Source organism: Balaenoptera physalus (genome assembly GCF_965194825.1).
Source record: "Balaenoptera physalus genome assembly, chromosome: 2".
Lineage (NCBI taxonomy): Eukaryota > Metazoa > Chordata > Mammalia > Artiodactyla > Balaenopteridae > Balaenoptera > Balaenoptera physalus.
The window spans coordinates 26,983,849-26,998,391 of record NC_138883.1 but is presented as its reverse complement, the minus strand read 5'-3'; the positions used below and the strand labels follow the sequence as shown (position 1 = coordinate 26,998,391).

Here is a 14,543-nt window from a genome sequence, read left to right as displayed (position 1 = left end):
GTAGATATATCATAGAATTAGATCCCAAGGACTCTGATATAGATCAGCCTTGCAATTTTTAAATTTTCAAAAAGGGAAGTTATTAAATACTCTTATGCCAAAAAAAGCTCTATGTGAATGTGTTAAATGGTCTGCCCTTAAGATACTCGTTACCTGAATGTAGTTAAAAAAAAGAAACACTTTTCACTGAGTGATGTCTGAAAGTCATCCAAATAGATGTGTATCTTTCTATTCCATGCTGTAACTTTATCATGCTCATCTTAGGGTTTGCTGTAATAAGAAAATGAACCAGAATAAGGGTAATATGGTTTTTACAGGTTTGTAAGAATTAAATATACTTTCAGAAATTAGTTGCGTATAATTTTCTTAGAAGAATTAGGCTTATTGTCTACATGACTTTAGTTCTTTACAGTAGAATTCCTTAAAGTGGCATTTTATTAAAACTACTCAATACTCATTTTTAAGTAGGAAGTAAATCTCCCCCATGGATGGACACTTGAGCCCATGTTGGTTTTGGCATCAAAGAGTTACACCAAGTGCCTGTATTCTTCATGAGAATTCAGAAGCATTTCTGGGAGGGCATGAGCGCTTGACGGTGCTGCTGTGGTCAGCAGCTCCCTCTCCCATGTGACTGCATTTCAGCGTCACTTAGGGGCTGCCTTTGCTCTACACAAACCCCTTGCAGCTGTGCCCAGTGCCTTTGTGTCACCCAGGCAGGGTTTCATGAAATGGATCTGATGCTCTTGTGCCTGTGTTGTTCATTCCTGCATACTAGAGCTGTGCCCAGGAAGGTGAAGGGCCAGCAGGTTGGCCCTCACTCCCCAGCTGTCCCTTTCTCCTAATGTCACTCAGGATATAAATAAAGTGATTCATTCACTCTCTTTCTTACCAAACCAGAATGCTGCCAGAGTGTACTACCAGAGCCACTCAGATCCATTGGAAAGGCCTTAGGGACAAATCTAAGGCACAATTTAAAAAGTCTTTGCATTTAGGTAATTTTAAAAATAAATTTAATTTTATTTCTCTTAATCATTTCAAACCTTGGAAGGAGAAAAATAACTCCAGTTTTATGTTCATGTCATCTGAGGTCTGGGCCTTCTTTATTAGAATGGAAGTCATGACGAATTTCTGTCTTTTCTAAACTAGAAAAGCCATGATCAGATGATCTCATTGGAAATTTGCATCCCTTTCCTTCAGACAGCTGAAGATGGGTGGTAGAGCACTGGTCTGGAGTGTGGATTGCTGCTTATCGCACGGGGCCTTTTGCTCTTTGCAGCAGCATAGTTTGTATTGTTAGTTGGAAGTCTTTTATCCCATCAGGAACCCTGCTGTGCTTCTGCTCATTTCCACAGCAGTCAATGGAATATTTACCAAGCAGTCCCCCTGTAAATATTTACATGGCAAAATGCTATGAGCTCGGGCCATGTAAAGATTTGTAAGACACGGTCTCTGCTCTGAAAAGAGGGTAGCAGGGGAAATGAGGGACACGTGCAAGACAAAGTCCCCTCCCCCCCACCCCACCCCACCCCACCCCCAAAAGTTTAAGAAACAATGTTTTAGGTAATTTAGGAAAGTCTGTCCACCATTCTGCTCGGGGAACGTATACCTTAAAGTGAGCATGGAGTGTGAATCTGCTGTGCCTTCTCCACTCCTAGGTGCCTCTCATGGTGCATTTTACCTTGGCAGAATGTCAATCGTGTTTTAAAATATTTTTATTCACTGTGTAACACAAGGCAGTTACTTTAGTCTGGTGCTAGGCTGGGAGAAAAACTGGGTTTGTTGAACTCTGATAGTTGCCAAACCAGTATAATGTATTTTACAGGTGCTTTAAGATTGTCAAAAGTAATTCTGATTTTATGTTTATGTTGCTTATTGACTTTAGAACTAACCTAATAAGATGTAACTGTTTATTTGATAAATGCCAAGTGATTGTGTAAATAGGCAGTATGATCTATAGACATTTGACGAAAAAACAAGAAAGAAGTTCCACACTAGGACATCAAAGCAAAAAAGAAGATGGGATAACTTCAATGGCTGTTTTTTTAAAGTCCTACAAAAAAGAGCTGGCTTCTGATCATGGCCACAGAGGCAGTGAGGGGGGAAATGCAATAACATTATTATTCTGTATATCCTTCCTGCCCTAATTACCCCAGCACTGGGTCACCAGGCAGGAGCAGGGATTAAAGCAGCTCTAGACTAGAATTATGGCAGATGTAAGGGACAACTGGCAAATCTCAAGGTGAGAGTCTAACTGGAGACCTTTCACATAAAGATGGGACCCCAAAGGGCTGTATTCTCCATGTGAAGGTTAACCAGAAATAAACCTCCCCTCCCACCTGTGCTCCACCCGCTCAGGCACTGAAAGAAATTGCCTGTCTTGAACCTTGGTGGTGAGTGAGATGGAGTAGAGGACTCTCCCCTGATCATTTATAACCACAAACTGGCTCTCATGTAAGCTTGGGCATGAATTCATATTCCCTAGGTGCTCCAAAAAACTTCAAACTGAGAATTTTGTTTAAGGTGGTCCTAAGCTAGTGGTGGCCCCAGGCATCCAGTAGAATTAAATACATATTTTTTCTGGAGAAATCCTCCTTCAACTCAAATTTCAAATAATTCCCACAGGTAACATTCTGAGAACTGTGGTATCATAGTTTAAAATTACAAAACAAAAAAGGAAACACAGCACCATAAGCAAGAGTCAGCAAAAATAACAGATAACAATATCAGACCTGCAAAGACTAAGATATTGAAATTACCAGACATACAATTTAAAAAAAAAAAAATTCTCATATGTTTAGAGAAATTAAATGAGGGAGTAAAAGTATGAGTAAAACCAAGAGGTTAAAATCATGACCAAGCAGATTTGAAAAAGAACTAAGTAGCACTTTCAGAATTGAAAAAAATATAGTAATTAAAGTTTAAAATTCAACGAATGGGCTTAACTGCAGATTAGATCCAGCTGATGAGAGATTTAATGAGCTGAAGATGTATTTAAAGAAATTATCTGGAACGTAGCACAGAAAGAAAAAGTGGTGGAAAACCCAAATGAGAAGCCCTAATAGACATCTAACTGGAGTTCTGGAAGAAAACTGGGGCAGGGACAATATTTGAAGAGCTCACAGCTAGAAATTTTCCAAAGCTAATGAAAGATACACAAATGCAGTGAATCACAAGAAATCCACACCTAGACCCACCATACTAAAACTTTAGAATACCAAAGACAAGGAAAAGATGTTAAAAGCAGCTAGAGAGAAAAGAAGCCTTACCAAAGGAATGCCAATTTGGTTGACAGCATACTGCTCAACAGCAATAGTGGAACCCAAAACGCAGTTTAATCTTGCCATTGATGACAAGGAACAATTACCAAACCAGAAATGTACTTAAAGCAAAAATATCTTTCAAGGATAAGGATGAAATAAAGACACTTTTCAACGCATAAAGCCCCAAAGAATTTGTCCCTAGCAAACCTCCACAAAAGGAAAGAATCTAAAGAATGTATTTCAAATAGAGAAAGATGATACCAGAAAAAGGTCTGAGATGCAAGGAGGAATTATGAGCAAAGAATGTGTAAAAATATGGGCAAATGTAAACATAATAACCAATGAAGTGATAATTATGTTCTTGTGTGGTTAAAAGGGAGAGAGAGGGAGTGAAAATATCCAACATCAATATCATACAAATCAAGAGAGAGGGTATGATCAGAGTTAAAGTAGTCTAACCTGACATTGTACAATAAAAAGGTGAAGATATTGATTAACTTCAGCTTTACATAGTTTATACAAATGCAAAAATGAATAGAGTAACTACTAAAAGATTAGAAATGTGAAACTTCCAAAATAGTAGAGAGGAAATGAAATGAGAAAAATAATAAATCCTTAAGGATGAAAAGAAAACACAGAAAAGGTAGAACAAATAGAAAGCACACTTAAGATTGTAGAAATAAATAAAAATATTAGTAATTACAAAAATATGAGTGGACTAAATGTTCCAGTGAAAGTCAAAGACTGATTCATTAGACAAATATTTACTGAGCATCTACTATGTGCTACACACTACTGTCAGCACTAGGCACACAGCACAGAGCAGTGAACAAAACAACCAAAAATCCCTAATGGGAGAGATAGACAACAAACCAAATATAACACAAATAGTACATTAGGTAGTGGTGAGTGTTCTTAGAGAAAAAGAAAAGCCATGAAAGGAGATAGAGAATAAGGAGAGGCACTATTCTAAACAGAGTAGTCAAGAAGAGTGTCATTTGAGTGAAGCCCTGAAGGAGGTGAGGGAATGAGCTGGTGGTCATGAAGGGAAGGGAATTCCAGGCAGAGGGAACAGCATGAGCACATGCCTTGAAGGGGATCATGGCTGCTGTGTGGGGAGCGAAGAAGAGAGTGGGCACAGATGGGCCTCAAGAGATGATGAGGGGCCAGACTATGAAGGACCCCACGAGCCAAAGCTGGTTAAAAGAGACACATCTCAAACATAAGTATATAAAAAGGATGAAAGGAAAAGGCTGGAAAACGATATACTAGGGGAATGTAGCTATAGTCATCAGACAAAGATTTTTTTTTAATATGAGTAATATTTTTTTTGAACATCTTTATTGGAGTATAATTGCTTTACAATGGTGTGTTAGTTTCTGCTTTATAACAAAGTGAATCAGCTATACACATACATATATTCACATATCTCCTCCCTCTTGCGTCTCCATCCCACCCTCCCTATCCCACTCCTCTCGGTGGTCACAAAGCACCGAGCTGATTTCCCTGTGCTGTGCGGCTGCTTCCCACTAGCTATCTATTTTACATTTGGTAGTGTATATACGTCCATGCCACTCTCTCACTTCGTCCCAGCTTACCCTTCCCCCTCCCCATGTCCTCAAGTTCATTCTCTATGTCTGCATTTTTATTCCTGTCCTGCCCCTAGGTTTTTCAGAGCCATCAAAAAAACAAACAACCTAATCCAAAAATGGGCAGAAGACCTAAATAGACATTTCTCCAAAGAAGATGTACAGATTGCCAACAAAAACATGAAAGGATGCTCAACATCACTAAATCATCAGAGAAATGCAAATCAAAACTACAATGAGGTATCACCTCACACCAGTCAGAATGGCCATCATCAAAAACTAAACAAATAGATTTTAAGGCAAATAGCATGTCAAGAAATAAAGAGGATCACTACATTATGGCTAAAAGTTCTAAAGATTCACCAGGAAAGTATTTAACTTTTTCTTGTTGACTTATTTTAACTAGTACATTTCCTGACTTTTAAAATTAAATACAATGCATACTTATGAAAAATATATTGGGCAAAAATGAACAGAACCACAAAAAGAGATAAACAGATCCATCTTCATAATGGAATGTTTTAATGTAACTCAGTAATTGGTAGATCAAGCAGTCTGAAAATCTTGAAAACATTTTAGGAAATTTGAACCACACAGTTAACAGGCCTGATATAATAGATATGTATAGAACATCACACTAGGTGCATAATACACATTCTTTGCAAGTGTCTGTGGAGTATTTGTGGAAACTATGTAGTAGGCCTTAAATCACATTTCAAAGACCATATTCCCTGATCACAATGCCATAACAAAAAGGTAACTGGAAAATCTTCATGTGTTTAGAAATTAAGGAAGAGTTAACTCATCAGAAAAATCATAATTAGAAAATACTATTTATCAAAACCTGAGGAATATTAAAAAGTAATATTAAAGGAAAATTTATACAGTACTAGGGAAAGGGGAGAGGCTGAAAGTTAATGTGCTAAGTATCTGACTTAAGAAGTTAAAAAAAGAACAACAACATAAATTCAAAGATAATAAAGATAAAAGAGGAAATTAATAAAATAGAAAATAAACTTATGGTTGTGAGGAACAAATAGGGACATTATTATACATCCTTCAGAGATTAAACAGATGGTAGGAAGATACTATGAATAACCTTACTTTGATACATTTTTTAAACTTTGGTGAGATGGATACAATTTTAGTATTTAGCTTATAAAAATTTACTCAAGAAGAAATATAAAGCCCAAATATTCTTTTAATTATTAGGAAATTGAATCAAGAACAGGTCTTTCCGCAAATTCAACACTAGGCTTTTATGGTTTTACTGGCCATCCAAAGATCAGATATACCAATCTTCCACAAACTGTTCCAGAGTAGCAGAAAAGAGGGAACACTTCCTAACTCTTATTATCATCTTAATATCAAACTCTAACAAAGACAGTCCCCCACCCCCTAAATGTTCTAAAATTATAAGATCTTAATTGTGGGTATAAATGTGAAAAAGTCTGAATAGAACATTAGCAAACTGAGTCCAGCAATGTTAAAAAAAGACATCATGATCAAGTTAGGTCCATCCCAGAGATTCAAGATTGTGTAATATTTAAAAATCAACTAATGTAATTTTCTGCAGTAACAGATTAAAGGGAAAAAAAATCATATGCTCCTCTCAATGGATACAGAATGAGCATTTGATAAATTCAATACCCTCATGACTTTAAAAAAATTCCTACTTAAGTAAGAATAGAAGGGAACCTAATGATGGAGTATCTCTACAAAAAAAGCAACAGTAACTATCATGCCATTGGTTGGGAAACCTTGAAAATATTCCCTTTAAGATGCAGAGCAAGACGAGGGAACCCTTCACTTCTATCGAGTGTTGTACTGAAAGTCCTAGTCAGTAAAGCAGAACAAGGAAAAGAAATGACCTAAGATTCAGAAAGGAAGAAGCAAATCTGCCATTATTCTTACCTAATGTATTTGTCTGATTGGAAACCCAAAACGAATGTTCAAGTAAATTATTAGCTCTATAGCTGATTCACTTTGTTATAAAGCAGAAACTAACACACCATTGTAAAGCAATTATACTCCAATAAAGATGTTAAAAAAAATTATTAGCTCTATAGGAGTTTTCCAAAATCAATTACATTTCTGTACATCAGCAACAAACAGGTAGAGCGTGTGATTATACAACAGATACCCTTTGTATCAAAGTTATAATCATCAAAACATATAATGTACCTAGGGAAAACTCTAACAAAAGATATGTAAGACCTAGTATTTAAAAAATTACAAAACCCTACGGAAAGTCACTTAAAGAAAAAAAAAACAAATTAATGGAGAGAGAAACATGTACGTAGATTAAAAGTCAGTTTGGTAAGATGTCAGTTCAGTATATGCAAATCAGTCACTGTGATACACCATATTAACAAATTAAGGAATAAAACCATATGATCATCTCAATAGATGCAGAAAAAGCTTTTGACAAAATTCAACACCGATTTATGATAAAAACTCTCCAGAAAATGGGCGTAGAGGGAACCTACCTCAGCATAATAAAGGCCATATATGACAAAACCACAGCAAATATTATTCTCAATGGTGAGAAACCAAAAGCATTTACACTAAGATCAGAAAAAGGACAAGGATGTCCACTCTCACCACTCTTCTTCAACATAGTTTTGGAAGCCCTAGCCACAGCAGTCAGAGAAGAAGAAGAAATGAAAGGAATACAAATTGGAAAAGAAGAAGTCAAACTGTCACTGTTTGCAGATGACATGATACTATACATAGAATATCCTAAAAATGCCACCAGAAAACTACTAGAACCAATCAATGAATTTGGTAAGGTTGCAGGATACAAAATTGATGCACAGGGATTCCTTGGTGGCACAGTGGTTAAGAATCTGCCTGCCAATGCAGGGGATATGGGTTCTTCTCACAATGAGAAGCCCGCACACCGCAATGAAGAGTAGCCCCCACTCACTACAACTAGAGAAAGCCTGCATGCAGCAACAAAGACGCAACACAGCCAAAAATAAAATAAATAAAATAAATAAATTTTTAAAAAATTGATGCACAGAAATCTTTTGCATTCCTATACACTAACAACAAAATATCAGAAAGAGAAATTAAGGAAACAACCCCACTTACCATCGCAACAAAAAGAATAAAATACCTAGGAATAAACCTCCCTAAGGAGGCAAAAGACCGGTACTCAGAAAACTATAAAACACTGATGAAAGAAATCAAAGATGACATAAACAGATGGAGAAATATACCATGTTCTTGGATTGGAAGAATCAATATTGTGAAAATGACTATACTACCCAAAGTAATCTACAGATTCAGTGCAATCCCTATCAAACTACCAATGGCATTCTTCACAGAATTAGAACAAAAAATTTTACAATTTGTGTGGAAACACAAAAGACCCTGAATAGCCGAAGCAATCTTGAGAAAGAAAGACAGAGCTGGAGGAATCAGGCTCCCCAACTTCAAACTATACTACAAAGGTACAGTAATCAAGACAGTATGGTACTGGCACAAAAACAGAAATATAGATCAGTGGAACAGGATAGAAAGCCCAGAGATAAACGCACGCACATTTGTCATAATTTATGGTCACCTAACTTATGACAAATGAGGCAAGAATATACAATGGAGAAAAGACAGCCTCTTCAATAAGTGCTGCTGGGAAAACTGGGTAGCTACATGTAAAAGAATGAAATTTGAACACTCCCTAACACCATACACAAACATAAACTCAAAGTGGATTAAAGACCTAAATGTAAGACCAGACAGTATAAAACTCTTAAAGGAAAACATAGGAAAAACACTCTTTGACGTAAGCCACAGCAAGATCTTTTTTGACCCACCTCTTAGAGTAATGAAAATAAAAACAAAAATAAACAAATGGGACCTAATGAAACTTAAAAGCTTTTGCACAGCAAAGGAAACCATAAAGAAGACGAAAAAACAGCCCTCAGAATGGGAGAAAATATTTGCAAACGAAGCAACTGACAAAGGAGTAATCTCCAAAATATACAAACAGCTCATGCAGCTCAATATCAGAAAAACAAACAACCCAATTAAAAAATGGGCAGAAGACCTAAATAGACATTTCACCAAAGAAGACATACAGATGGCCAAGAGGCACATGAAAAGATGCTCAACATGACTAATTATTAAGAGAAATGCAAATCAAAGCTGCAATGAGGTTATCACCTCATACCAGTCAGAATGGTAGTCATCAAAAAATCTACAAACAGTAAGTGCTGGAGAGGGTGTGGAGAAAAGGGAACCCTCTTGCACTGTTGGTGGGAATGTAAATTGATACAGCCACTATGGAGAACAGTATGGAGGGTCCTTAAAAAACTAAAACTAGAACTACCATATGACCCAGCAATCCCACTACCGGGCATGTACCCTGAGAAAACCATAATTCAAAAGGACACGTGGACCCCAGTGTTCATTGCAGCACTGTTTACAATAGCCAGGACATGGAAACAACCTAAATGTCCAACGACAGATGAATGGCTAAGGAAGATGTGGTACATGTATAAAATGGAATATTAGCCATAAAAAGGAATGAAATTGGGTCATTTGTAGAGACGTGGATGGACCTAGAGTCTTTCATACAGAGTGAAGTAAGCTAGAAAGAGAAAAACAAATATCGTATATTAACACATACATGTGGAATCTAGAAAAATGGTACAGATAAATCTATTTGCAGGGCAGGAATAGAGACGTAGATGTAGAGAACGGACGTGTGGACATGGCGGGGACGGGGAGGGTGGGTCGAACTGGGAGATTAGGATGAACATATATACACTATCATGCATAAAATAGGTAGCTGGTGGGAACATGCTATAAAGCACAGGAAGCTCAGCTTGGTTCTCTGTGACGACCTAGATGGGTGGGATGGGGGGGTGGGGTGGGAGGGAGGTCCAAGAGGGAGGAGATACATGTATACATATAGCTGATTCACTTCATTGTACAGCAGAAACTAACACAACATTGTAAAGCCATTATACTCCAATTAAAAAAGTTATAAAACCCTATGGAGAGTCACTTAAAAAAAACCAAATTAATGGAGAGGGAAACATGTTCATAGATTAAAAGTCAGTTTGGTAAGATGTCAGTTCACCCCAAAATTTATCTATAGTTTGGAGAGGATATTAGTTGTTCATTTTTCTTTTTTTAACTTTAGTTGATTCTGAAATTTACATGAAAGAGAAAAGGGTCAAGCCTAACCCTTATACTCTTAAATAATGGGAATGAGAGATAGGGAACAATGTGTGACTTGTCTTACTAGATACCAAAAATTATTATCAAGATTATTATCAAGGGGGACTTCCCTGGTGGCGCACTGGTTAAGAATCGGCCTGCCAATGCAGGGGACATGGGTTTGAGCCCCGGTCCGGGAAGATCCCACATGCCGCGGAGCAACTAAGCCCGTGTGCCACAACTACTGAGCCTGCACTCTGCAACTACGGAAGCCCGCGTGCCACAACTACTGAAACCCGTGCGCCTAGAGCCCATGCTCCACAACAAGAGAAGCCACCACATTGAGAAGCCTGCGCACCACAACAAAGAGTAGCCCCCGCTCCCTGCAACTAGCGAGAGCCCGCGCAGAGCAACGAAGACCCAGTGCAGCCAAAAATAAATAAAATTAATTTATTTTTTTAAAAAAAGATTATTATCAAGGTAAAGTGATTAAGAGAGTGTGTTGTTGGCACAGAAAACTGGTCTTCTAGATGGAAACAGTTTATGGCAGAGAGGTATTGCAGTTAAAGGAGGAAAGGGTGGCTTTTTCAATAAATAATGATAGGAAAATAAGTTATTGTGTGGGAAAAAAATGAAAGTAGATCTGTTCTTCATACCCTACACAATTTTAGTTTGAATTAAAAACTTAAATACAAAAGGCAAAAGTGTCAGTATTTTTGTAAGATGTTATAGCACAATACATTATGACCATAATGTAAGGGAAAGATTTCTTAAATTAGACTCAGGAAGTGCAGACTAGAAAGGTGAAAACTGATCAATTTGACTTTATTCAAATTAGGAACTTCTGTTCTAAGACACCATAAAGATGTTGTGGGATTTTTGTTTTGTTTTCCTTTTATCCTTAAGTTCTTCTCTATTAGAAATACATGCTAAAGTATTTATGAGTGAAATGATGCGTTATCTTGGGTTTTCTTTGAAGTATTCCAGGAGAAGAAACATGGGGAGAGAGATGAAACAAGAATGGTAGGACGTTGATAATTATCGAAGCTAGAGGATGGGAACAGGAAGGTGTCATACTATTCTAGTTTGTGTATATGTTTGAAATTTTTTATTTTAAAAAGTTTTTTAAAGAAACCATCCATTTTTATGGTGACTGCCCTGGATTTTCTGGAAGTTTTAACATTTAAAACAAAATCATTTTCTGAAAAGGTCACTTGTTAAGTGTATATCTAAATGCAATCTAATTTTTATCTCTGAATAGGACTTTCCTTATAAATTAGTAAATCATGAAACAACCTCTTTTAAAAAAAAAGATACCCTAAAGAGATTGAAGAAACAAGTCACAAACTTGGTGAGGGTGTTTGCCACACACCCTCAAAAAATTAGTATCCATGTATTAAGCAAAGAACTTTAAAAATCAATAAATAGTTTCTTAGATATGACATCAAAAGCATAAGCAACAAAAGAAAAAATAGACAAACTGGACATCATCAAACTTTTTAAATTTAGTGCTTCAGAGGACACCATCAAAATGACAACCCACAGAATGGGAGAAAATATTTGCAAATTATGTTTGTAATAAGGGACTTGTATCTAGAATATGTAGAGAAGTCTTAAAACTCAATGATTAAAAAGACAACTCAATTTTTTAAATAGGCAATGGATCTGAACAAGGCATTTCTGCACAGAAGATATACAGTGCCAGTTAGCATATGAAAACATTCTCAACGGCATTAGCTACTACGGAAATGCAAATCAAAATCATAGCAGAATACCGCTTCATACCCACCAGGATGGCAGTATTCAAAAAAAGACAATAACAAGTGTTGAGGCTGTGGAGAAATTGGAAGCTTCATACTCTGCTTGTGGAAATGCAAAATGGTGCAACTGCTTTGGGAAACAGTTTGGCAGGTCCTCAAACCATTAAACATAGAGTTACCATTATAACCCAGCAATATGTATATAACCCAACAGAAATGAAGACATATGTCCAAACAAAAACTTGCACTTGAATGTTTTTAGCAGCATTACTAATAATATCCAAGAGGTAGAAACAGCCCAAATACCCATCAACTGATGAGTGAATAAATAAACATAGTATATATACACAATAGAGTATTATTCAGCCATTAAAAGGAATAGCGTACTGATGCATGCTACAATGTGGATGACCCTTGAAAACATTATGGTAAGTGAAAGAAGCCAGACACAAAGGGCCACATATTATATGATTCCACTTAATATGCAATGTCCAGAATAGGCAAATCTATAGAAACAGAAAGTAGATTAATGGTTGCTTAGGTCTGGGGGGATGAGATGTATGGGGGTGATGGCTGAGATGTGGGTTTTCATTTCCTTTTGATGAATATGTTCTAGACTTGATAGTGGTGATGGATGTACTCTGAATATACTAAAAGTCACTGAATTTTGCACATTGAATGGGTAAATTGAATGGTATGGAATTATATCTCAACAGAGCTGTTTAAAAACATCAAGAAGCAACAACTCAATAGGAAAATAAGCAAAAGGCATATCCAGGCATTTTGCAGAAGACAAAACATGTGTGTGTAATACTAGATACTTGAGAAGATGCTCAACCTCATTCCTAATCAGTCAGATGCTAATTAAAACCACAGTAGGATACCATCATATCCTCACTTGATTCGCAAAAATTTTAAATTCAGGCAATACCGCTTCTCCACATGTAGAGGAGGTTGAGGTTGGGGGGAAGCTCATCCACTGGCAGAGGCGGTATGAATTGGTACAACTGCTCTGGAAAATAAGCTGGCATTATTTTTAGAGGGTTGAAGATGCAAGTATTTATGACCCAACAATTCCACTCCTAAGTATCTATCTAAAGAAATTCTTCCAGTTGTGTACTGAGATCACATATAAGAATAGTCACATAATAAAATAGCACTGTAAAATTCAAAACCACATAAAACTAAAATAAAATGTGTAGGGATATAAGTATATGTAGTAAATAGACCTGTTTTTTAAAAGCAAACAAGGGGAAGATAAACCCAAAATTCAAGATAGTGGAAATGAGAAAGAATTGGGAGGGTCTCACAGGGGATTTAGGGTAATAGTAATGTTCCTTTTCTTAAACTGGATGGAGAAATGTAGATGTGTATTTTGGGGGTGGAGGCAGGGGGTACAAGGCAGAGTGTTATCTGATAACCCAGCACGGAGGGAAGATTTAGACAAACTCTGGAGCGTACATAGAGCAATTTTTCCGTGTGGTTCAATATTGAGTGCTAATAATGCTGACTCTGAGTTTCTAGAAAACGCTAACTTATTTAGCATCTTTTATTTAAGAAGCAGAAGGGATAAAATGTTCTTATGCGGGGCTGGGAGAAACTAAGAAAACGACACAAAAAAGAAGCAGCAGCAGAATGGGAGTGTTTTAGAAACGTTTCCAACAAAAGTAGTTAAAATTAACAGTTTTTTACTTCAAAGTGATCTTCATTTATTTGGGCCACCGCTACTTTATTCTTCAGTAATGCTAACTAATCCAAACATTCCTGTAAATTAGTAAAACCCCACGTGCTCATTTCAGCTACTCAGTGGTTGGTTGACTTCCTCTTTTTCAGACCCCGCTCACACTAAAAGATGAAGCACAGACACGCGGAGGAGGAACCTATTCACTACTCCACTACTCCTGGGTGCGTGACTCCAGTGAAGCCCCCGCCAGTGCTGCAAGGGGTCCAGAGTATTTTTTTTTGCTGTTTCAGTCCCCAGTGCCTACCAGCAGAAGTGGCAGTAGATTGTTGCCTATCAGCCAATCCAGACTTTTCCTGAGACGACAGGAAAACATGTCAGCTGGGTTTCCGTGGAACTTGGCAGTGGGGACATTCAGCGGAAGCAATATATACCCCATCAGAGCACACTTGTATCTTTTACCCCTTTCACCCCCTCTCCCACCTGCTTAGGTCTTCTCTGTCCCTCTCCTGCTACCACACAGAGATGATATAAAAGAGGCTCTTTGGCTATTTGCATTTTGCTTCCTCTTCTTTTCAAGATTGCAGTATTAAGCTTTACCTCCTAAAAGCCTAAAATCCCAACAACATTATGTACCAAAGTTGTTCTTCCCTTGCAAGAGGGTTTGGAGGAAAGGGGGAGTTTATATCACAAGTTTCCCGGAGAGTGAAAAAAAGTCCGTGTGCTGCTGACCACATGAGCCATGGTGAAGGCACCCTTTGGAATTACTGATTTCTAAAATTAATAAAGTAAGTCTATTTTTATTTTCTTTTTTTTCCATGTACTAATTTCCAAACAATCAGTATTCACAAACGAGACTGAAATAGGCCCAACTTCTCATTTTATGTCATTGCTGGGCAATTTTTTAAACTTCAGGTAAGAAATGTGAGTTATAAAGAGATGTTTTATTCTTATATTTGGTTTCAACAGATGGTGGGTCCAGGCTCTTCCCCAGGGGCAGCTCCAGCACCTGGGAGGCTGGGGTATGCAAATGTCTCCATTATCAGACCACAGCAGACGGGTCCTCCAGTGGCACGTGAAT

At 37.3% G+C, this 14,543-nt stretch overlaps 1 protein-coding gene across 4 annotated transcripts in view; it reads left to right on the top strand.

Annotated features, from left to right (window-relative positions):
• Positions 1-14,265, top strand: part of TTLL5 (tubulin tyrosine ligase like 5) — a 302,833-nt gene extending 288,568 nt beyond the window's left edge. For all 4 annotated transcript variants that reach the window (XM_082451545.1, XM_082451547.1, XM_082451552.1 and 1 more), the window contains one exon: positions 13,615-14,265. In XM_082451545.1, the coding sequence (XP_082307671.1) occupies positions 13,615-13,637 (23 nt within the window). In that variant the 3' untranslated portion in view covers positions 13,638-14,265. The remainder of the gene's footprint in view (positions 1-13,614) is intronic.
• Positions 14,266-14,543: the final 278 nt, after the last annotated feature.